The 25,015-nt window shown below is 30.8% G+C and overlaps 2 protein-coding genes and 1 non-coding gene across 4 annotated transcripts; 2 read left to right on the top strand and 1 right to left on the bottom strand.

Moving 5' to 3' along the window:
- The first annotated feature begins 1,562 nt into the window (after positions 1-1,562).
- Positions 1,563-8,832, top strand: LOC129887576 (beta-glucosidase 40). Of its 2 annotated transcripts, none has more exons than XM_055962732.1 (13): positions 1,563-1,991; positions 4,687-4,753; positions 5,051-5,109; positions 5,237-5,312; positions 5,974-6,045; positions 6,365-6,452; positions 6,538-6,793; positions 7,034-7,149; positions 7,435-7,658; positions 7,799-7,830; positions 7,968-8,070; positions 8,291-8,399; positions 8,515-8,832. In XM_055962732.1, the coding sequence occupies exons 1-13, from the start codon at positions 1,851-1,853 to the stop codon at positions 8,687-8,689; spliced, it is 1,518 nt and encodes a 505-aa protein (XP_055818707.1). In that variant the 5' UTR covers positions 1,563-1,850; the 3' UTR covers positions 8,690-8,832. The 2 variants fall into 2 exon arrangements, with proteins under 2 accessions (XP_055818707.1, XP_055818706.1); XM_055962731.1 differs by having other exon boundaries at positions 5,965-6,045.
- Positions 8,833-9,877: 1,045 nt separating this feature from the next.
- On the bottom strand, positions 9,878-9,950 carry TRNAE-CUC (transfer RNA glutamic acid (anticodon CUC)). Its single transcript has one exon. It is a non-coding gene; the product is annotated as a tRNA-Glu (tRNA).
- Positions 9,951-21,173: 11,223 nt separating this feature from the next.
- On the top strand, positions 21,174-25,015 carry LOC129887575 (uncharacterized). Its single transcript, XM_055962730.1, has 2 exons — positions 21,174-23,446; positions 24,884-25,015. The coding sequence occupies exon 1, from the start codon at positions 21,662-21,664 to the stop codon at positions 23,411-23,413; it is 1,752 nt and encodes a 583-aa protein (XP_055818705.1). The 5' UTR covers positions 21,174-21,661; the 3' UTR covers positions 23,414-23,446; positions 24,884-25,015.

Genomic DNA, 25,015 nt, shown 5'->3' with positions numbered 1-25,015 from the left:
TTTTGTCCCACTGGATTTTTTTTGTAGGATTTTTAATGAGGTAGCACTGAAGGCGTATTACCAGATGTGTGTACTCTTTTTTCTTCATTAGGCTTTTTTCCACTAGATTTTTCCTAATAAGGTTTTAACGAGGCACAATATTTATGGGTGTTCAGGATAACTATGTCTATTGTTCATTATAAAGCTTTTAATGAGGCACATTACATATGAACATCCAAGGAAAAGTGTTATAACGTAATATGTGGTTGTCCATGTCAAGCCACTACTTTTCCACTTTTTCTTCTCATTCTTTCCTTCTCCTTTTTCCTCCACCAAAAGTTGCACCCCCCCCCCCCCCGCCCCCCAAAAAAAAACTTGCTAAATTTCTTCTTTCGCAGTGGCTATGTTATGCAATTTAGAACACGGAAATAATTCTCTTCTTTCTCGCTTTCTCTTATTGGAACACAGAAATAATTCTCTTCTTTCTCGCTTTCTCTTATTGTTTATTACTATTTCTCTTTCTTATCAATTTGTTAAATTAATTTATTTTATAACAGTGTTACATTTTAGAACTTGTTTAAATTTCAAACTGCTCATAATTTTTCCCCATAAATTATAACTACCTGAGTTTAACTTATATATAGTATATATGTAATGTAAAGAACTTTCTATATTATCAGATTACCTCGAAGATTATACACTAATGACGTAACCTTTTGTTTAAAAAAATCAGACACATTACGTGTTATAAATATACCCTTTAACGTGGTTCAATTAATATTTTTGTTCTCAATTTTGAGTGTGCACAAATAGATATTTAGACTTGTATAAAATTGAATAAGTAGACACACACGTCCTACTTATGTGATTTCAATGAGTATGTTGTTGTTGTAGACATGCATGTCATACATGACATAATATGCGTAGGAAACAAAATTGCTATGTAAGATATCATATTAGGTAAATGTGTTATTTATTTAATTTTATATACAAATTTAAATGTCTACTTGTCCATACTTAAAATTAGAGGACATAAATATTATTGTTGAAGCCAATAATATTATACCTTTCGATTTCACATTCCTAACTTAAATATTCATTTCGAGACTCGACTAATTGAAATTCACGCTTTCAAAGTCAAAATCTCTTAGGATACCGTTAGAAATCTAACTATATTTGCATCCATAATAGATGATGAAACAAACTTTTATATATTAAAGAAATACCCCACCACCATTCCCACTATATATCAACCCCCCACCCCACGCTTTCTCCACCACCCCCACCCACTCATATAAGTGTGGAAACAGCCATCATGCCCATTAACATTAACAACACCCATCCCCACGAAGGAAAAAAAAAGTGAAGTACTATTTCTAATTTCTCAGTTCGTTTCATATTAGTTGATTATTATATTAAAAATAATTGTCTCATATTAATTGTTTACCTTATCAAATCAATAAAATATTAATCATTTTTTTATATATTACTTTTGCAATTAATTCTTTTTGAAAGTGTGAATAAATAAAATTATTTTTTACAAAATAAAAATTGATCAATTAATATAAGACGGGGAGTAAAAGAGAGTTCCCTTATTTGCAGGGAAAAAAAGTTAAATCTTTTAGACTTCTTCTTCTAATTTGTATTCTCTTTAATAACTCAGTAGCCAGACCACCATTTTTTGCTTCACTCAACAACCAACATATATCCTCCTCCTCTTCATTAATACATTACAAAAAAAATATATCCATTATTCCTTTTGGGAGCCTTTATAAATACACATCAAAACTAAAACTAACCAACCAAAACATAGAATTCATTAACTCCCTTATCTTCTTGATATATACTTAGAAGCCATCTCAAAAAAAAAAATGTTGAAGAAAAGAGGCATTGAGCTTTGGGCAATATTTTTGGTATTTATTGTTAGTTTTAATACAAATTCAGCACAGAATATTAGCAGAAACAATTTCCCAAAGGGCTTTGTTTTTGGTACTGCTTCTTCTGCTTATCAGGTTTGTCTTCTTCTTTAATTTCTTTTTTCTATACATGCATGTGAATGTGAATCACTCATTTTATATCTATCCACTATTTTAAAAAAATATATTCTTGTATATTATTCTCCTTTACCATAACAAAGAATTATCTTTTTTTTTCTTCCTTTTTATCTTCTTTTGTATATAAAAAAAAAATGTATTTTAATGTATATATAGGAAATAATAACCTCTCGTAATGAAAATTTTGTATCCGCTGCTTATTCTACTAAGTAGGTATTTATCCAAGGAATTTTCAAGAAACAAGAGTTTCTAATTAAGATTGTCTCACTATAAAAATAATAATTAGCAATTAGGGATGGACAGAGCAAAAAATTGTTGCTAATCACATTTGACGATAAATTAGCGATAGATTATCAAAAGAAATTTTGTTAGTTATAGATAATTTAGCAAGTTTCTATTTTTGTTTTTTTGGTTTGCAGTGTCTTCTCATGGCTTTAAGATTACTTTTTTTTTTAAAATTAAAAATACTACAACACAAACCCTTTGTACATAATTTACTTAGCTCTTGTTGGATGTTTTGATCCATATTCTTTACTTCAAGTTTGGTATAAATTTTGGCATAAAAAGGAGTAAAATCTAGAAATATCTTATTCCTTTTTTTAAAAAAAAAAGAAAAGAAAAATCCCATTGGTGCTTTCCATGAAAGTAATTCTCTATTAGAATGTCTTTGTTTTACTTTCATTTTTTATTCCTGCCAAGTAAGCAACGTAAAGTGCATTAAGTAGGTAACAAAATAGTAAAATGGTAAAAGGAACAAAACAAATTTTGTTGGAACCTTTATTAGCTAGCTAAGCGTGTAGTAGTTATTTAATCCTCTAATAAATTATGAAATATCCACCAATGATGTGACTTTACTATTCTAGAATCAAAAAATAAATAATTGTTCCATCTAAAAGAAAAAAATTACACATTTCTTGTTAAATTCTGATTTTGATTCTTACAATATTTGGCTAAACGCATTTAATGTTTAAGTAATTAAATGTGAATTGTTTGTCCCTTTATATAAGAAATATGTGATATTTAGAATATTTTTAGAACATGATGATCCTCAATTATGGAATAATAATATAATTTGAAAGTACATGGACGATTTAATAGTTTAGTAACTTAATAATTTGTGAAATTTGTGAAGATTCACGATTTGAAGGATCAATAGACACGCCTATATTTGTTGATATTTAAAAATAATATTTGTTGATATTTGAGAAACTAAAAATGCTAATGGCAAAAAAATAAAATAAAAATAATTAAAAAAAAGTTGGTTTGTTTAATTTCTCAACAGAATCCGCTAGTTGATGAGGAAGAGCAGCTCAATTGCGTCAAGAAAGTAGCAATTTTACTAACCATCTTTACATTGTGTGTTTCTTTTTCTTTATATATATACATCATTTACTTAAATAAAAGTTTTTTAACAAAATTAAAATTTTCACTAAATATATATAGATACATAAAAAAATTATAAAAATTTAACATATAATGTAATTTTTTAATAAAGGAAAATACAAATAACGTTAGCTCCGCACCTGCTTGTTGGACATAGGAGTGAAGCTAAGAAGCGTATAAATATAAAAAATATTATAAATATTTTGAGACGGAAAAAACATAAAATTAAAGGAAAAAAACAATCTTTATTGGAAGCTTGGAGTCATAATTAGATAAGCGTGTGGATATATGATTGATTATAAATGCTATTAAAATCATAAATTATGAAATATGTCCCCATTTGATGTGACTTTATTGTTCAATACTTCCAGAGTCCCCATTTACTTATTAAATATTTTTTAATTTAATTTATTTTTTTATTTGTCATTTTTGACAAATCAAAAAAAATATATATTTTTTTTCTTATTATATCCTCAATTTATTAATATTGAGTTAATGTCTTTGAAAAATATAGTGAGTAAATATATTAAGACTTTATCAATTAATAAAGATAAACTCAATATACCAATCATTATTTTTTTTAATAGGTGTGCCAAGTCAAATTTTAATTTTTGAAAGATAAATATTCCTTATTAAACAGAAAATTAAACACAAAAGCTTTAAAGAAAACTCATCAAGTTGAAGTCCTCCCTCCCCCACCCCACTAGATAGAAGTTTGTTTTGGTCAATATTTCAACAAAGTCCACTTTTTTGATTGGGGGGTTTTACACCAACCATTTTTTTGAGTCTTTATTATTCCACATCAAATAAAAATTTAGGACAAAATTTAATTTGCATGAAATGTTAATACCAAATAAATATAGCATGCCATGTAACTTCTTTCTATGGATGGATGGTAATATATTAGGTACAAGTTCAATTGAATTCATTTCGATACAAAATATAGATTTGTGTATACAAAATTATTAACCTTAAAAGATTGAATTCATAAAATTTAAATTCTGAATCCACTTATACTTCCTTCAATTAATCATGATTAGTTAGCATAGATTTTTATTTCATTAAATTGCTTCACCGTGATAAATTATATTGTTTGAACTTTGACGTAAACATCCGATATGAATAAATTTTTATAATGATGATAATTAATTTTCAATAATGATTAAAAAATGGTTATTTTTGATAATTTTGTCATGAGCCCGTCACTATTACATATGTGATAATTAGTTCATTAATATTTATGATATGATATGTAATATGTTGGTTGCAGTTTGAAGGAGCTGTGAAAGAGGATGGAAGAGGTCAAACTATATGGGACAAATTTTCTCATTCTTTTGGTAAAATTTTGTGCATTCACTTCCCCACTAATATTGAGACAAATTGTTTTTTTTTTAATTTGAAATTCAATTTCTAAGTTTGAATTAGAAATTTACATATAAATGAATAAATAACTTTTATGGCCAAACAGCTCCTAAAAGTTCAATGGTCTAAATTGTATTTTTACAAGGTTAACAAAGTTAAAACTCAAAAGTAATATTATTATTTGGAGAATTCAACACAAGTAAAAAATAACAATTTTGACGTGTTCGAGCAAGCTAACTAAATACAATTGCTAAATTGGATGGATTTTGCAGGTAAAGTAATTGATTTTAGCAATGCCGATGTAGCCGTGGATCAGTATCACCGGTACCAGGTAAATCTATTTAATATTAAAATTAATTTTTTCTACACTTTTTGATTTTTTAGACAAAAATTATTAACCATCAAATAATGCCAATACTCTTTTTTTTTTAAAAAAAAAAACAAAAAAAAACAAACAGGAAGATATACAGCTTATGAAGGATATGGGAATGGATGCCTATAGATTTTCTATTGCTTGGGCCAGAATTTTCCCTAGTAAGTACTGGTTAAATTAACATAACATTAATTGTTTAAATTAAACTTATGTGTTGCTGATGTTTACACTAATTCAATAAATATAAGACGTGTATCTTATAAATTTTTATCACTCAATTATGGTTAATTGATGTCCATTTCCTCTTTAATTTTTAACTATCAAGTTAAAATTATTTGATTTGATATAAATATTAAGTGTAGATAAAAAAAATTTATTTGTATTTATACAACACTTCATTGTAAGCTTATGCTAACAAAGAAAAAACAGGCCAATAGCTATTGGGCTCTAGTTGTACAATCAGATTTCTTCGTAATAAACATTTCACTTTAATTTGCGGAAAAAAATATTTCACTATAACAATTAATTTTATTTTTTTTGGAATTGACTTTTCATGTTATGCTATATCATAGGGCTATTTTTTATAATAATATTTTATTATAACAATCAAAAAAATATCCTAACAAATAACCATCTTACAAAGAGGTTTAACTATACACGACTAAAGTATAATCCTTATTTATCTTAGTATAATAATTAATTAGGACATACCTTATATTTTATTTAAAGACATGCCAATCAACTATCCTTTTTAGGGCTAATAGACCAATTAACATGAGTACATATTCCAACATAATTAACTCAGTTTTTAAGCATTATCAGATGGAACTGGAGAAATCAATCAGGCTGGAGTGGACCACTACAATAAGTTGATCAATGCTCTACTAGCTAATGGTACCTGTCCCTTCATCCCTCGAACGGATTTTCTTTGATTATAATTTTTTTCAATTTTTTTAAAAAATATGTTGCGACATTAATTATGTTGATTTGCAGTACTTTTTATGCAATTTTCAAATATGAATTTTTTTTTCTTATGAACTTAAAAAATCTATAGCTGAATTCATAGTCAAAATTAAGTGTTTTGATCCTTGGTATTCCGAACCCCTTTACATAAATTGGGGGGGAGTATATATCATTTCTTCAACATTTATGTTAAACTTTATTTTTGCATTCAACATAAACAAATTGTGTTGCAATGTCTATGAATCTTTAGGAATTAAACCATATGTAACACTATACCATTGGGACCTTCCTCAAGCTTTAGAAGACAAGTACAATGGATGGTTAAGCCCACAAATCATGTAAGTTTTACCACAAGTTAATTATATGTGTTTGAACTTTTCTGGATATTATGTCATGTAACATTTTTTTTGGTCATTTTAACAGAGAAGATTTCGCGATATACGCGGAGACATGCTACAAGAAATTTGGAGATAGAGTGAAGAATTGGATCACTATCAATGAGCCTCATACTGTTGCCGTCCAAGGCTTTGATGTTGGGCTACAAGCACCGGGGCGATGTTCCATCCTCCTACGAGCTTTATGCAGGGCCGGAAACTCTGCAACTGAGCCTTACATTGTTACTCACAATCTACTCCTTGCTCATGCCACTGTTGTTGACATTTACAAAAAGAAGTACAAGGTAAAAAAAAAAACAACTTGAAAAAAGAAGAACAAGCAATAAATTAGGACTTTTCCTAGACAGTATACATAGATTATACATGATTATATATGCATAGTATATATAGAATATACATATATTATACATACACCGACTATTTTTAGTTTAAGCGGTTGGATGGACGACCGTTTAGGCTAAATCTTCCCATAAATTTCATTGTGCTCAAAAGAGATTAATCTTTATGATTAATTGTTGTTGCAGCCAACACAACATGGATCAATTGGGATATCACTAGATAGCTTTTGGTATGAGCCTTTAACAAACTCCAAAGATGATATTGAAGCAACACAAAGGGCCATTGAGTTTCATTTAGACTGGTAAGGATTTTGTTGTAGTAGTAAAAAATGCTTACTCTAATTTGTTGTACTCGAGCCTAGGGCCTTCCACAAACGGCCTCTCTACCTCCACGAGGTAGTGTTAAAGTCTAGGTAGACTCTACTTTTCCCAGACCCAATGTGGGATTTAAACTGGGTATGTTGTTGTTGTAGTGAAAAATGCTCCTCATTTTTTCCTTTTAATGAAACAGTAAAATTTGTAAAACACTTGAAGTTATTCAAACTTAGACTTAATTTGATGGTGAAATGTTCTGTTACTAAATTCAGGTATCTTGAGCCTGTGATGCTTGGAAGGTATCCGAGTTCGATGGTAGATAGAGTGGGAAGCCGGTTGCCTAAATTTACGCCATCTGAGTCTGCACTCGTGAAAGGTTCCTATGATTTCATAGGCATAAATCACTATACTACATGGTATGCCAGCAAGAACAAAACCAACATAATTGGTGTTCTGCTCAATGACTCTGTCTCAGACTCTGGTGCCATTACCCTCCGTATGTTGTTGACAGCTCTATTAACTTATTACATGATTGAATTTACGTCCTATTAAATCTATCATTCATTCTACTTATTGCGTAACTCATTGTGCATTTAGAACTAAGCATTTTTTTCATTGTGCTTTTGTATCTTGCAGCATTCAAAGGTATAAAGCCAATAGCAGGCAGGGTATGTAATTTGATTCAATATACAGTTAAACCTCTCTGTAACAACATTGCACTATTACAATCAAGTTTTCATTGGAATCGATTTTCATGTTATGTGATATTATACGTTCTCTATAACATGTTACATTTCTCTTGCAGGCAAGTTCAATATGGTTGTACATAGTGCCTCATGGTATTAGAAGCTTAATGAACTACATCAAGCAAAAGTATGGGAACCCTCTAATCATAATCACTGAAAATGGTAAGTCTCTAAATCTGCAATATTGTAGCTACTAAAATATACAGTCAACCAATATTTATTGAATTTGAAAAAAGAATCAAGAAGAAAAGGGTTCGAGCCTCTTTATTTTGATTTCTTGAACTGAGAGATCCATGAATCGGGATCCCGATGCCTATAGATACAAATGGTCCAATGGAAGCCATTCATCTGATTTTGAGTCCTTTTTATGCAACTGTTACAGGAATGGATGATTCAAACAACATATTAAAATCGCGACAAGATACTCTCAAGGATACAAAAAGGATCGATTATCACAATGACTATCTTACTAATCTGTTAGCTGCTATCAAGTAAGTTATTCGAATAACAGTTATATAACCAACTTTTTCGCGTCTAGAATCCTATTTGATCAACAAATTAAAAACACAACGTATTCATTTGATATCTATTTTGGTGAATATGCAGAGAAGATGGCTGCAATGTTAAGGGATACTTTGTGTGGTCTTTGATGGATAACTGGGAATGGGCAGCTGGATTTTCTTCGAGGTTTGGTCTTTATTACGTGGATTACAAGGACAACCTCAAGAGATATCCTAAAGATTCTGTAAACTGGTTCAAGAATTTCTTAGGATCTGCTTAAATTGATACATGTTACTTACAAGCATCGTATATACATACATTCCACGCGTAAAAGGCACAATGTGATGTATACAAACATTTATTCTTTCACAGTACCTTAATGTCATTCAATTTAAATGTCAAAAACCAATTGCCATTGCTCGATCACTTCCTTTTAGCAGGAACATCCATTTAAACAAGCTCAAAATGGGCATCTCCGGCTAGTTTTGAGTTTTAGGAGGCAGAGTTTGAGACAGCCTAGAAATGAGGATCAAATTTATCGAATTCAAAGTTGTGTGTTATGCTAATTGAGCCCTCCCTATGCCTCTCATATCATTTTCTTCCATCACTTGGAAAATCATGTTATATATACAAGGTCAAAAGTTTTTTTTTTTAATGTTTATATAGTATATGTTGAACCCCTGCATTCTGCTTTTGACTAGATCTCCAGCACACTCCCTGCTGCTTTCATTGTGCGGCGGCTTTGTTAGGGACAATTGGTTCCGTTGGATAGTTTAGAAACTCCATGCTGCTTATTATTTTGCTTCAGCTAAACAGATATGTTTGATTACTTGTTGTTTCATTAGCAATGCAATATTCTTGAGACAATAGCCAGAGAAGGAGACTTCACCATAATCTTTGGCATACTTAGAACACAACTCAATACGTTGCTACAAACAAAGGCTTTTCCCACGGCAAATTGATAGGTAATTTGTGTTATAAAACATAATTTGTTCACCCATTTATCACCGAACCAGCTCACTGAGAAAACACATGATGAGAAACAGATTCTCACTGAAATACTTTCTAATTTTTGTATGTGAAAATACTACTATTTTTTCTTTTCTCACGCTAACATTTTTAGTAGGAAATTTTAATGGAAAATAGTAATTTTTAGTCGTGACTAGTGACATATTACAAAATCCTGCTTCCGGGACGGTCGTATGGCGCGAGAGTGTCGCATAGTGTTCCTTTGAGAAGGGTGTGATATTATCATTTATCAGCTCCGACAACTAGTCCACGAAATTGTATCCCCACTCAATCCTAGATCTACCTTTATGCTTGAATAAATTGTTTCAGTGTTTTTCACGTTAAATTTACCTATCCATTCAAAGAACAGAAAATTTCTATAAGTTTGGAAAGAAAACTAGAAAACAAATGTGGCTTTGAGAAAGGTAAAAAAAAGAAAGTAAAAGACCAAAAGCAAAAGTTCCGTTGCCGGGACTTGAACCCGGGTCTCTCGGGTGAGAGCCGAGTATCCTAACCAACTAGACTACAACGGATTGATATCTAGATGTAGATCATTAGTTTTTAAGACCATTAATCATTGGAAATTATTGTCTATTGAAAAAAGAAAAAGAAAAAAAAAAGAATAGTCCACCAGCGATGATGTGGTCATATGACAAAAAAGACTGATTCAGTGAGACATGTCCTCAGCTATTGAGATATGTATATGTATGCTTTCATAATATTTATTTTTTTGTTTCTAAAATTTACTTTTTATCTATACTATATTAAAAGCATACAACAACAACAACAATTCAATGAAATCCCACAACATGGGGTTTGAAAAGGATAAAGTGTACGCAGACCTTACTCCTAACAAAGTAGGATGACTGTTTCTGAGAGACCCTCGGCTCAAAAGAAGCATAAAACGAAGTCAGATAAGACTAAGAAGTTCAAAGCGAGCTATGGAAAAGCAAATAACGAATAATGCATCAAAACTCTTAAAATATTGATTGAACTTTTTGTCCTTTATTAAAAGGCTTTGCTTTAGATAAAATCGTCTTTTCATAATTTTCCTCGAATAATTGTTATTTAGCTTCTATTTTGATATTTAAAAATTTGAGTAAGAAATCATAATATTTAACACTTCTAAATCAATTAGAATTTTACCAAGAAAAGATTGTCTACAATTCTATTTAATTAATATCTTAATCAAACTCTACATAAACAACATAAACATACGGCCTTTCTCCAAACATAAACATCCGACTTGCTTCTACGTCTACGATTTGTTCTTATATTGATCTTAATTCAAGTATTCTTTACATTTATTATCATCATTATTTTTGCCTTCTTTAAATTTACTATTATATAACAAATTCTCATGTCTCTCTTTCAATTAAAAATTGAATGAAACAAATATGTTACCTTGAATGAAGTAGTTGAAAAATATCAAAGATTTATTTCTTTCCTTTTTCTTTTTACCGTACATATTAATTAGACCTCAAAATAGAATTTTATCTTTTTTCTCCTAACTGGAAGACATAATATACATGTATATGTTGGGTAGTACTTTGTTATCCCTCTACAAGAGCCTGAAGCCATAATAGCTGTCACACAATTATTTATATATACAAACTTATGAAAAGATTGCAACTTTGCTGACAACTAGAGGTAAAAAATTGCACAAAATCGTCACCTCAATTATCAAAGGAGAGTGGCGTATTATTTTGTGTTAAATTATTATGTTTTCTATTGTGGCTTGATTACTTGATAGCATGTATCATGATATTCAAATAATCACTGAACAATATATATGTATATATAATATTGAATTTTTACTTTTTCATTTTAATTGTTATTTGTTTGCTCACAATGTGGGTTGACATTAACTATTGTCATTTACTATTTTTCTTAACTAATTGTTATTTAATTATTATTCTAATATTGAAAATTTTAAAATTAATTAAAGTTATAGTCATTAAAATTGTTACAAATAAGAGGAGAGAGACGAATGAGATTGGGAGAGGGAGGAGAGAGGTGAGTGAGACCTAAAAGAGAGAGAGGCGAGAGAGATCTGTGAGAAAGAGGCGAGAGGCTAAAGAAATACAATTGATTTGAATTAATAATAAATCATTTGCAAGTAATGTATAAGAACAGGGATTTTACAACCTTCTTCATTGTACATTTCTCTTTTATATTTGTCAAACTATATATTGTATTAATTCCATCTAAATAGCACTCTCGAATACATTAGGGGCAATTTATATGCTTTGGTTGACAATGTGTATTTTGCTTGTCATTGATTTTTTTTCATATCTTTTGAACACCTATAATATCTCCTTTGTTAATGTTATAATGATATTTTCATTAAATAATTGCCATTTACTATTTTAATCGAAGAATTATTATTTAGTTATTATCCTAATACCAAGGACTTTGATATTTAAGTACCCTTTTTATCTTAAAAGCTCTACATTGTTTTTAAATTTTTGTACTTAATTATATGAAGTATACACAATAATCTTTTAAAATATATATTTATTTCTCCCTCCATTCCATATTAAGTGAATTTCTGGCAATGCACACATATTAAAAAAAAGATTCAAGGACATAATTTGAACCATACTTTCCACTATTGCTCTTTGTAAAATCATAAATATAACTTTGCAAGTAATGTGATTTATCTCCTAGAAAATATAAAACTTCAATAAATGAAACGGCAAATATGGAAAAAGTTTCAAACATGTATCTTGAACTTTGAACAATTCAATTATTCACTTAATATGGAATGGAGGGAGTATTAATTAACACAATACACGTGCAAACCACGTACACTTAACTAATACTAATAAAAAAGCCTATGCTTCACAATCGTAAAAGAAAAAAAAACAAATCTTATATATATAGAACCACGTAAATAAAAAAAATACAAAGACGATATTTGTATAATCAGAAGCCATACAAATGTAAAAAGTTAGCTACTCTAATATTAGGATAAGATGTTACAAAGAGATACTTCATTCTATTCTGTTAGGATAAATATTCATGCCATTAGAATATGTAAAGAAGATTAAATTAAGAAAAAATTGGATACACCAAGAAAGAAAATTTAGATCGAAACTTAGAAAAAACCTTTCCTGATTAGAAGAACAGTTAGATAAACCAGTGTTTCAGATACAACAGTATACGAAAAAAGCTATATACAAAGAACAAACTGAGCTGTGAGCAGCGTTATTTAGCGAAATTAGTAGTATACAAGTAGTTATTAGATTTAGTACCTATAGAGTAGAATTGTACGAAGTACTCTGGAAAGTTAACTCACTAGGATAAACAAAATAGATTCATTAAAACATCTTGAATACTTAGATCTAAGAATACATCCTAAGAAGAATACAGTGTTTTACATAAAACTAATACAATTAGGTGTAATTTTGCACAGAAAGAACACGTATTACATTTTGAAGATAAAAATCACAATACTTTAGTAGATTTACTTATTAATCTTAGTGACAACATTCAGTTAAAAGATAAAGGAGTCATACACCTCTTAGAAACTGTAGAAATTAGTATAACTAAACAAAATAAGATACTTACTAAATTAGAACAAAACTTTGATTTTCTCAAATCTCAACAATTAGAAATTGATAGAAAGATTCAATATTTGAACACAAAGTTTAACTTTGAAAAAATACCTACAAAGACAGAAATAGAAAAGTTAGTAAAAATAATTATAGAAAAACCTAAAGAATTAGGAGTAAAAAATGACTCTAAGTAGTAACACAAAATTTAAGCTTCAAGTAAATGATGTAGTAGAAGTAATGGGTAATAAAGGTATAAAACTAATAAAACCTAGAATGGAACTTAGATAAACTAAGCAAACCAAAAGTATTTGTACCAGAAAATCATCTAATGTATACTAGTTCTAAAGGAGAAACCTCAATAAGATTTACAGACTATAATTATACTAGTCAAAATTAAATCGATGATACAGACATGGAGAGCACAACAACCACAGAACAAGGACAGTTTATGAATATCAAAATAATACAAGAAGATTGCGAGGTAGACAATGCTATCGAAACAACAAAAGAATTATACAAAGAAAATAAATATAGTGTCTTTAAATGTAAAGGTTGTAAAAAAGGTCAACTAGATATTATGGAAACAATAGAACATTTTAGATTATGCCCAGAAAGAAATGATAATTTAGCATATCGGATAGACACAGAATGTGTAAAAAAGAGCTCTACAAAAAATAACATAGACCTCTTAGAAGACATAGAATCCTTAGATGACATAGAATCTTTAATAAGCTACAAAAAACTAATGAATGAGGCAACAAGTGCTCATAGTGTAACAGCGGGACGGGAGTGGTATGTGAGGATGATATACGTGCCCTCATTTTATAAGATGCAAGTAAACATTAAATGTTATACTTGTTTCTTGCATCCCTATTTCAGTTGTTATCTCAGTTATGTTATGTTACGCTTTATATACTTAGTACATATGTCGTACTGACCCCCCATTCTCCGGGGGCCTGCGTTTCATTCCCGCAGGTATAGATGTTCATTTTGGAGATCCACCAGCTTAGGATTTCCGCTCAGCCATGTTGGAAGTGCTCCACTATTTTGGAGCCTAAATTTTTGGGTACTAGTCCTTCTATGTATATATTTATTTGTTCAAAGGTACGGCGGGGGACCTGTCCCGCCATATGTTACCATTACTATTCTTAGAGGTCTGTAGACATTTGTGTGTGGGTTGTTTAGAAGTCGTTTCAATTGTGCCTATATGTCGCATTGTAAATGTTTTTATGTTATGGCAGCCTTGTCGGTTTGCGTGCCCTTTCATGATATGGTGCGAATGAATGAGGCTGTATGTACATGAAAAAGTATTGACCCATTGGGGGTTTTTGTGAGAAGTATCATATTCTACATAGCTTAACTTGACTATAGCTGATAAATACATATATGGAGGTCCAAGTCGGAATCCAATCGCGAACTATGGGGTTGGATCGTGACACTTTTATAGTGATGGAGTAATGTGAAGCCCTCCGGGGTGACCCCTCCCTAAGGCTCTCAGAAAACTTCCCAAGGCAAGGGACACAGATGACCATCACGGATCGTGGAGCCCTCCACGAACTGTGGTGTGTTTCTGTGGTGGTCGTTCTGCAGGCTTAGGGAAAAATCGGGTATAAAACTGTATAAGGACATTCTTGGCCTATATTCATCATAGTACTTAATTGTAAGTCTTCTAGATTTAACGTTCCTCTTTCTAATCCTATTTCATTTATGAGATTATCTTCTTCAGAATCAGAGGACTCTGACTGAGTTTTATCTGCTACTTCAATACTTACTATAGAATATATAATCTTTGTGTCTTACATGTATTCATCTACATTTAGTAAAGTTTCTTGCAGCTCTTCGACTAATTGAGAGTTTCTAGTTTTATTATGTTTCTTTTAGGACAGGTATTAGTTAAATGTTCTATACTACCACATGTATAACATTCTAATTTATTTTTGTAGTTTCTATCGTTTCTATATCTTCTAACATGTCTATCTTTATTCAAGTATGGTTTTTTAGCTGAGGATCTTTTTAAGTAATACTTTTTACGTTTGTATGGCTTCTGATTATACAAAGATCGTCTTTTGTATTTTTTCTATTTACGTGGTTCTTTATCATAACTTTGAGTTGTATAAATTACAGATTTATAGAAATTCATTTCATTTTGTTTGGGCTGTTTTTGTATTTGTATATTAGTACATTTTATTTGTAGTATTTTCATTACACGCTGTATTTTTTATCCTATTGACCATAAAGATGTAGGATTTTGTTCTACACCTTTTCTTTTGTACCATCTTTCTTCTATTTCTCTTCCTAGAGCTCCAGGTAATTTATGAAATAATTTTTTACCTATTTGTTCATCAAAAGTATTTTCACTAACTGTGCAATAATAAAAATAATCTTTAAGAAAGTCTTTTATATGCATCAAGTTTGTAATACATAGTTGTTCTAGTTTTATAATAGCATTTCTTTGTAAAGCAACTAGGCCACTATTTGAGTCTTCACCTGTTAATAATACATGTATTTTACTAGCAAAGTTATATGGATTTGGTCCTAAGTCTATTAGACTCTGGAATTCATGGGGGTAAGTCTGTTTATATGCTTCCCATACTGCTTTACACGATTCTCCTTAGAAAGTTTCTGAATATTTATACATTGTTTCTGCGTCTGTTTCAGGGTAATTTTTTTATAAAGTCTGCTACTATTATTCTTTTTCATATGTCTATAACTGTATCCACATTTGTGGATCATGGGCGGCTATATTAGGTATCTTTCCTTTATTACCTCCCTCTTGCAGTCTAATGGGCTCTTCTAGTGGCATTCTCCTACCTACTAGCTTGATGTTTTCTTTTATTTTTGTGGCTGGTATAGGCCAAGCTTTTCTTGAAATATTTTTAGTACTATACCCAACAGTAGGTGTTTGGCTACCTCTTAATTTCTTAATAACGACTATGAATTAACCTGTAAATTCCTAGAATTATTGGCCTTGAAAGTCTGATTAATGAACAAAGGACAAAATTGTTGCCAAAATGTTTGTCCGGGGTGTGGTTAAAGATGAAGTTATTAAGAACTTAAGTTAAGAGGAAGAGATGAACAGGGTAAGTTAAAAAAAAGTAAAAATTGGGGAAAACAGGGTGTAAACCACTAGACATAGATGATGAGACTATATGAGAGAGGGAGTACTGAGTAGGATTTACAACATATTTGACTAAACTTATTTGATAAAAACTTTACCATCAGTTCATTTCGAAAAAATCACCTTTTATCTAAATCATTATAATTTGGTATCAGAGCAAGAAGTTTCTGTGTACTCTAAATGCGACGACCATTTAAAAACATTCAGGCTTTCAAAGAAACCAAAAGGAAGTTAAAAAATTTATATTGGAAATATAAACGTTTGAACCAAACCAAAAAAGATAACGGTAGATTAGACGAGCTAATTGATATAATATCTCGACTAGAATATAAATTTGTTAAATAGCTTCAAGCACGAGCAAGACCAAAAAATTTATGAAAAGACATCCTGCATATAAGGACATAAGATCTAGATATTGGTTACTCTATCATGAATACAAGATAAGACAAACTGTTGAACAATTAAAAAAGACTTTAGAGAAATATTTAAAAATAGTAGAAACTATAGATAGCTTGGATAACAAATACAACTGGTATAACCAAGAATGAATAGTTAAAGGAGATCTTATAAGTGTCTTAAAGTGGGAAATACAAAGTCAAGAAAGCGATATAAGATATAGCAATAATAGAATAAGATGGTGTAATATGCGCATAAGAGACAAAGCTTACCAATTAGGATAATTTAATGCAAAATCTACTTTTATTTCAGAGATATAAACAAGTTCATAACTGGCTTCAAGAAGAAATACATTATAACTCAGAAGTAATAAAAACTGAAAAAGAGTTAAAACAAATACAGCATAAAGGATATTTACAAACTACTGAACAATTAAAAAAGGCTTTAGAGGAATATTTAAAAGTAGTAGAAACTAAACTCTCAATTAGTCGAAGAGCTGCAAGAAACTTTACTATATATATATTTGCTTTATTGAGAAAAATACTTCAATTTATTTCTCTTAAATCTACTAATTCTCACAAATAAAAATATTTAAGTAATTATTACGAGAAGCTAAACTTTACATAATGAAGTACAAGATTTATTATCAATAAAAAGTCACGAGGAAGACCAGTTCCTCTACACGATTTAATAGCAACAAAAATTCATTAAGAATCAACTCCCTCATACCCTTGTAAGATGAATGTCAAAACTTTTACGTGTTGAAATCTTTGGGATAAGTAGGCATAGAAATATAGTTAAACTATGATGTATTTGTTAATTACACATCTAAATTATGTAAAGTCCTCTCACATCTAACTAATTATACCAACTCCAGAGAAATTGTATTTTGATAACATATGACCAATTTCGTTTTAATTTTGTAGTTGCGTGTACACTGTACAATCAAATCTCTCTATTAACAATCACATTTTCTTTCGAGTCAATCTTCATATTTTGTTAATATATTATATGTTCCACTAGGGGTAGGCCGAAGAAATATTGGGGAGAGGTGATTAGACAGGACATGGCGCAGTTACAGCTAACGGAGGACATGACCTTAGATAGGAGGGTGTGGAGGACCCACATTAGGGTAGAAGGCTAGTTCATAGTCTCGTTATTCTTCTCTATTCATAGGCGTAGTAGTGCATTACGATCTCTTGCGCTTTGACTTCTGACTTCTGATTTCTGTTATTTCTGTTATTATTTATTGCTTTCTATGCTTAGATTACTCAATTTTTTTTTATTTTTTTTTTTACTTGTGACGCTTTCATTATTTATTTAATCGTTATTTGTTATTTGTATTTATTTATTTGTATTTATTTGTTATCTATTCGTTATTTGTTTGTTGTTTTTCTCATAAAGCTTTTAATTTTCTATTCTTATCTAACATTTTTATGCATTTATGGTTTTACTGAGCCGAGGGTCTCCAGGAAACAGCCGTCCTACCTTGGTAGGAGTAAGGTCTGCGTACATTCTACCCTCCCCAGACCCCATGTTGTGGGATTTCACTGGGTTGTTGTTGTTGTATTATATGTTCTACTACTAAAAAATTACTATTTTTCTAACTAAACAATGGCTATTTTCACTAAATCGATAAGAAAAGGAAAAAATAGTACTAATATTTTTATACGGAAAAATTAAGAGATTTCTTCAAGGAGAATTTATTTTTCACCATGCATTTTTTCAGTGAGCTGATCGATTCAATGAAAAATGAGTGGGAAAATCATATTTTATACTAATTTTCCACTGATTCATGATTGAAACTTTTATTTATAGTAGTGTTCTGTATAACGATATTTCATTATACTAACAGGTAAAAGATATGGAGACAAACAATATCGTATATGGGATGGGACCCTATTATTTGTTATATTAGTATTCTACAAGTATTAGTAGAATAGAAGTAATTGACAAATGAGTTTGATTGAAATACCAAAGTAAAATTGGTTCTTTTTGTTTGTAGGGAAATGAAAAAAGATCGAGGAGAGGTACTTTATGGAGAATCTATCATGTGGAATATCAAAATTGAAAAGTGACAATTCAATAGAAAATGTGAGAGGGCCACTAAAGGGGCAGCCTGGTGCACTTAAGCTCCCGCTATGCGCAGAGTCCAGGAAAGGGCCCGACCATAAGAGTCTATTGTACGCAGCCTTACCTTGCATTTTCATATGATGAAATGATACCGGGAGACGATGATGATTCATCACAAGAACTTCCGATAAAGCATCGCTGTCATTGACTCGTGATAGTTCAGTTGGTAGCCATAAAAGAAAGCTTTGAAACTTAAGTTCAAATTGCGAATTCATGAAATTGTTAGTAAATTTAATTGAGCGATGTTTTGAGAGATTGTATATATCACGAGGAATTCATATCTCAAAATTGAGCGATTTTACAAAATTGAGAAAATTTGGTGGATCTTTCAAGGAATCAAATGCACTTGTATATGCATTGTATTCATGTATCAATGCATATGTATATGCATTATATTCATGTATTTAAGTGTATTTGTTCACTGTTATACATTTGTATCAATGTATTTAAGTGTAGCTATAGTGTATTCATCATGTAAATATATTTGGAGAAGCAGCTAAAGTGTATATGTTTTTTGCTATTCATGACATATCAGTGTATTTGAGTGTATCTGGTTATGAATTTGTATTAATCTATTCAAGTGTACGTATGTGGTTCTTGCTATACTTTTGTATCAAATGTATTTTCTGCATCTGCTATTGACTATACATTTATATCAATGTGTCAAGTGTATGTGTCCCTTGTTATTCATTATGTATCAATATAATTGAGTGTATCTGTAACGTGTTATAAATTTGTATAAATATATTCAAATGTATTAGTTCCTTTTTATACACTTGTATCATGTATTTGAGTGTATATGTTTATAATTTTATATTTTTATCATTTATTGCGTGTATCTATTCACTATTATACATTTGTATTAATGTATTTAAGTATTTCTATAGTGTATTTATCACCATAATGTATTCAAGTGAAACAAATTTGTAACATCAAAAAAATTTATATATCAATATCGTATAAGCTAAGTAATAGTTAGTGATACAATGAACTCAATATTGAAGAAAAGATAATGTAGCATAATTTCTTTTTTATGATAGAAAAGATAGACTTCGGAGTTTCATTAATTATGGAATATTGAGATATCAATGAGTGTGATTTATGCTAAATTTCTTTTTTAAAAGATATTACTGTTGCACAATTAATGTATTGTATTAAATATTGTATTTATATTTGAAGTCACTTTTAATAAAAAAAAATACATTAAATATATCTGATAGAAAACAATAATATAACCATGACTTTTAATTAGCTAAAGTATTGTGGCTAAGAAAATCTAATTTTGATCTAATATTAACTATTTCTCAAATTTCTTTCTTGTGTGTGTATTATTACCCTCTATATTAATCATGTGAGGTCCTATCTCCTCTCCAACTTATTTTTTTTAGACTATTTACCCTTATTCACACAGGAGAAAATAAGTTTAGATATGTCATGTGCATACACACACTTATACTAGGCAAAATAAAGGAAAATTTTAGTGTCTCATTTAATTTGATTCTTCGAAAGCTAAATCGATTGGACTTCATCATCTCTTAGGTAACTAAATTTACATATTGTGAGTTGTTATCTTCTTTGTTGTTTAAATTAAATACATTATTAATATTAAAAATAAAGGAGGTAAAATATGCATGTTTATGAGTTGTAAATTATAGAAAAAGAAAATTATTGGATTTTTTATATAAAATTTAAAGAGACATGTTTATAAATATCTTTTAAGTTTGTGTGATAATGTAACAAATTTCTAAATTTGACAAATGCATATATATAACTTAAAACTCTTATTTTGAGGTGATGTGATAGCTTACAAACTCTTTTCACACTCACATTATTTGGAAGTTAATCTCAAATTCAAATTCCCACAAACTCAGACACGTCTGTTTTTTTTTTGGTTACCTGAATCACAACCCTCCGATAACAGTAGCAAGCAGATCTTGACCGTTGATTTAGAAGGAACGAAAATTCCTAACACTCTATTTCGACGTTTGTTACATATTGTTTCATATATATCATATCATGATATATATTGTATTGTATTATTTTAATGAATATAATATTTATATAAATTATATTATTCTTTGTTGGTACATGATATTACAAATCAATAATTTGAATGATAAACCTATAAAAAAAAGTAAGGTACGAGTTAGAGCTATTATGAAAAAGTAGGGTAAATAATAAGTATAGATGAAATGAGCTAAAGAAAAATATTAAGGTAACGATGCGATCACATCAAATTGATTGTTACATGAAATGAAATTTTTCATACCTAACAATGGTTTTAACCAACGATACGATACAATAAAATTTAAGTAACAATCAAAACAAACAGTATATTTGACCTAAAAAATATAAGTAACATTCATCCAAACGAGGTGTAATAGTACACGTTCTGCCCATTTTATTTTATTTCATTTGCTATTTTTCTGTGTCACAAAGTCACATTCCATGTATGGAATTCTCCTATAACTACAACACAAAAAAATAGAGAATTGGGATTGGGTGGGTGGGTGGGGGGGATAATAGGAAAGAGTCTTTGGTTTGGTTTTCTGTTGTGATTTATTCTTCTAAGTCTCCTGAATATTGGCTACTTTTATGGCTATTGCTAGTGATCCATCTGTTCAAAATTTAATTTTTCTCAAATAGGATTCTTGAAATCTTAATTAAAAAGATATAACACCCCTTTTCCTCCTCTCTCTGAGATTACATGCATATGGAAACAAAGACTTACCCTTGTGCTCTGTGGGTTAAGATCTTTTACTTCCTAAAAAGTGTTATACTTGACCATAGTTCAATTCCATTTGTATCACTTGACCAATAAACCACTCAACCCCATGATCAAGATTTAGGCTTTTTCAAAGTTTTGTTCTTTTTTGTTTCTTTCCTTTGATCTGAGATTCTGTTTTTTTTTTCTTTTTTGTAAGGTTCCTCTGTCTTTTGGGGATTCTGCTTTAGGGGCAGAGTCAGAATTTTCGTCAAAGGGCTCAGTGTCGTATTTTCTTTTCTACTTCGGTTAAATTATAGGAATTGTTACTCAATGGAAGAAGATCAAGATTTGAATTTTATGGGCAAGTTGTGTAACAAGAAGTATCTATATGGGAAGTCACTTGGGGGTCACATGAGGTCTCATGTACTTGATGAAAAATTTGAAGCTAATAAGTTGAAAAAGGTGGAATCTTGGAATATTAGTAGTGGGAAGAATCAATCAAAGTTTGAACATGGTGGGATTCCTTCTGGTTATGTTCTTAGAGAGAATCCCAAGAAAACTTGGAGGGCTGAGGATTCTAAGCTATATTGGTCGGACTCTTCAAAAATAATGACGCAGAACACTATTTTTAAAGGATCTGACACGCACCTGAATCAGAGTAATAAGTATACCACCCCTTTGACTCAAGAAAAAATTTGTCAACAATGTGGGAAGGTGTTTCAATCAATGAAAGCCTTGTGTGGTCATATGGCTTGTCACTCAGAAAAAGATAAAGGGGGCTTGAAAGAAGATTATGATGATGATGATGATAACTCATGGACTAGTAGTGATCATAGCCATTCAGATACTGAAGCTGATGAGCTGATAAGTCAGAGTTGTAGATCAAAGACTACTAAAAGGTACAAGAAAATTGTAGTTAAGTCGAATGATAATTATAATTGTTCGTCGTCTGTGTCTGAGATTGATCAAGAGCAAGAACAAGAAGAATTAGCCAAATGTTTGATGATGTTGTCAAGGGATTCTAGGACTTGGAATGGTGTTAGTTCACTTGTGGAGACTTCTGATAATAATTCTGTTGTTTTAGAGACTAAACCATCGTCTAGTGACATGAAGTATAATGCTAGAAAGAACGGTCTTAAACGTGTCTATAATCAAGATGAAAAGCCTCGAATGAAGAAAGAGGGAGATAGAAACACCAAGGTTGAAATATTGGAAGCTGAAACTCAATCCGAGAACTCTGATTCAGACTACTACTTAGGCAAAAATGGGAATGTTGAATCAGATGGCTCTGTTGAGAGGTTCTTAGGAAATGGTAACGAAAAATGGAGTACCTCTAAAATGAGTTTTGGAGCTTGGTTAGACGAGCATAGAACTGACGAGAAAAAGGGCATAAACAGAATCAAACAATATCTAAAAGGGTCAAGGAAGGATTTGAGCAAGAAACTTGAACACAGCGGCTATGGATTAACCTCAAATTTGGATATATGTGAATCACGAAAGAGAACCACGGATCGATATAATCATCCAGAGATAAGGAATGACTCCAAGAAGATGAAGTTTGGTGTTAAAAGTCCTGAAGGATGCAAAAATGATATTCATAAGGCAAGAAAATACGAGTGCTTGAACTGCAAGAAGGTCTTTAGTTCTTATCAGGCACTTGGTGGACACAGACCGTGCCACAAAAAAATCAACGATTATTCTGAATCAACATATGAAACTGGTGAGAATAGCCTTGGTGCTGATCAGAATGATCCTAAATGCACAAAAATTGGCAAGCATAAGGACGTTTTTCACAATAAAAAAACGGTGATTCCTACTCAAGATCTGCCTTATGAACTTGAAAAAAAGGTTAAACTGAAGAAATCCAAAGGACACAAATGCCCATTTTGCTACAGGATGTTTAAGTCTGGGCAAGCTTTAGGAGGCCACAAAAGGTCACATTTTATTCATGGTGGTGATCATGAGAACCTCAATCAACAATCTTCAGCTGTCAAGCGCGAAGTTGCTGATTTACTCGATCTTAATCTTCCTGCTCCAGTCGATGAGGAGGACGAAGAGCATGCCCGATTCATGCCTTGGTAGTTGATTATTAACAAGATAACATACACTCAGCAGGTGCTTTTTCTCATTAATTTTTCATGCTCTTTTTTTCTATTGTCAATGTTGCCAGAGGTAGGACTAGCATTCTTTCTACATAGTTGTAAGCTATGTTGCTTCGACTCTTCAATAATGTCGATCAGTGTGTGTGGGATACATCAAAAAGTGGCGTAATTTTGGAGAATCTGGCTGGATATCAGATTGGCCTCATATGGAGCGCTTTTTGGCTCCCCAACACGGGTGCAACAATGTTTTTGCAGAGTCCGAGCAACATAGGTCACTTGTGAGAACTCTCACATTTCCCTTCTGATTTTGGCATGTTACAAAAACATGCTTCCATTTTTGCTTAGTTAATTTCATCTACTTTTTAAGTTTTGGGACATTTACATTTACATCAAAGTCTTTTCTTGTCTCTATGATTAACTTAATTTGCTTCTTCTCAAGATTAGTTGTTTTCCTATTCCTTTTGTTCTTGAAGCATTTTGTGTCCATGGTTTAAGATTTCTAGCTCAATTGTGAGCTTAATTTGATTGTCCTTAGTTCTTTCTACATTGATTATTGGCAGCTATGAATCCAGAATTTAAACGTTATGGGTCTTCAGTTCACAATATGTGTTCTAAAATATATGTCTAATTTTATTTACACGAGCACTTGCATACTCGCACGCGCACACACAGACGGCCCCAGACCCCACTTATATGGAATTACACTAGGTGGTGGTTGTTTTTAGAAATCGTAATCAACATTTTCACAGTGCAACTACGGGCATGCAATCTTTGTTAGTGATCGACATACCTCCTGCCATTGCTTCGATGTCTTCGTCAATGTTTTCCTCATGTCTCAACTCTAGAGGTACTTAGAGACCTCTGATAAATAGGCAACAATTTCTGGGAAATTTTTCATAATAGGGGGAGGGAGTTCCAATTATTAGCATAGCAGTTACACCATATGTAGATGTTACATGTCATGTATATAATGCTAACATTCTCCCACTTGATCCGTATACTCTAACTTTATAAATGAAACATAATACATGAATTGTAATGATAGTTTCTCTAGGTACGAGTAGTATTTTCTACGGTAAATTTCATAAATATACAATAAAATAGTTTTATTTACACCAAATATAACTAAGTTTTCATTTACATAAAAAAAATAGCCAAAATTAGCGATATATGTACGGGAAAAAAATATATTTTCAACAAAATGGTCATATGTTTTTGTAAGGTATCGATATGTATATATAATGTATCGATATTGTATAAGTAGTGTATACTCGTGTATAGATGATGTATAATTATATATACATTGCAGACTGATTTTTTTTTCAATCCCAACCAACTCAAATCTCCTCTAAATAATTCCAAAATTTAGATATGAATTTCTCTCAATGTTTTGAGTCTTTTGATATATTATTCACTCGAAACGATTTACATTTGCGGCACGTCATTAAAGTCAAATTTTGAACATGAAAGAAGGAGGAGGTGGAGAACAACAAAGAAATAAGGAAGAAGAAGAAGAAGAAAGAGAATCAGAAAATCTGATTTCCTGTCTTAAGAACCTGACTCAAAAGAGAAAAGAAGACCG

Source organism: Solanum dulcamara, chromosome 4 (genome assembly GCF_947179165.1).
Source record: "Solanum dulcamara chromosome 4, daSolDulc1.2, whole genome shotgun sequence".
Classification (NCBI taxonomy): domain Eukaryota; kingdom Viridiplantae; phylum Streptophyta; class Magnoliopsida; order Solanales; family Solanaceae; genus Solanum; species Solanum dulcamara.
Note: the sequence above shows the minus strand (reverse complement) of the source record. Positions and strands in the feature narration are given on the sequence as shown.

What these genes read in the sequence shown, in the direction of transcription:
- LOC129887575 (XM_055962730.1), top strand. Translation starts at nt 21,662, where the DNA reads ATGGAAGAAGATCAAGATTTGAATTTTATGGGCAAGTTGTGTAACAAG.
- LOC129887576 (XM_055962731.1), top strand. Translation starts at nt 1,851, where the DNA reads ATGTTGAAGAAAAGAGGCATTGAGCTTTGGGCAATATTTTTGGTATTT. An exon ending in TTTACAAAAAGAAGTACAAG is followed by an intron (nt 6,794 to 7,033) that starts GTAAAAAAAAAA and finishes TTGTTGTTGCAG; the next exon opens with CCAACACAACATGGATCAAT. An exon ending in AATCTGTTAGCTGCTATCAA is followed by an intron (nt 8,400 to 8,514) that starts GTAAGTTATTCG and finishes GTGAATATGCAG; the next exon opens with AGAAGATGGCTGCAATGTTA.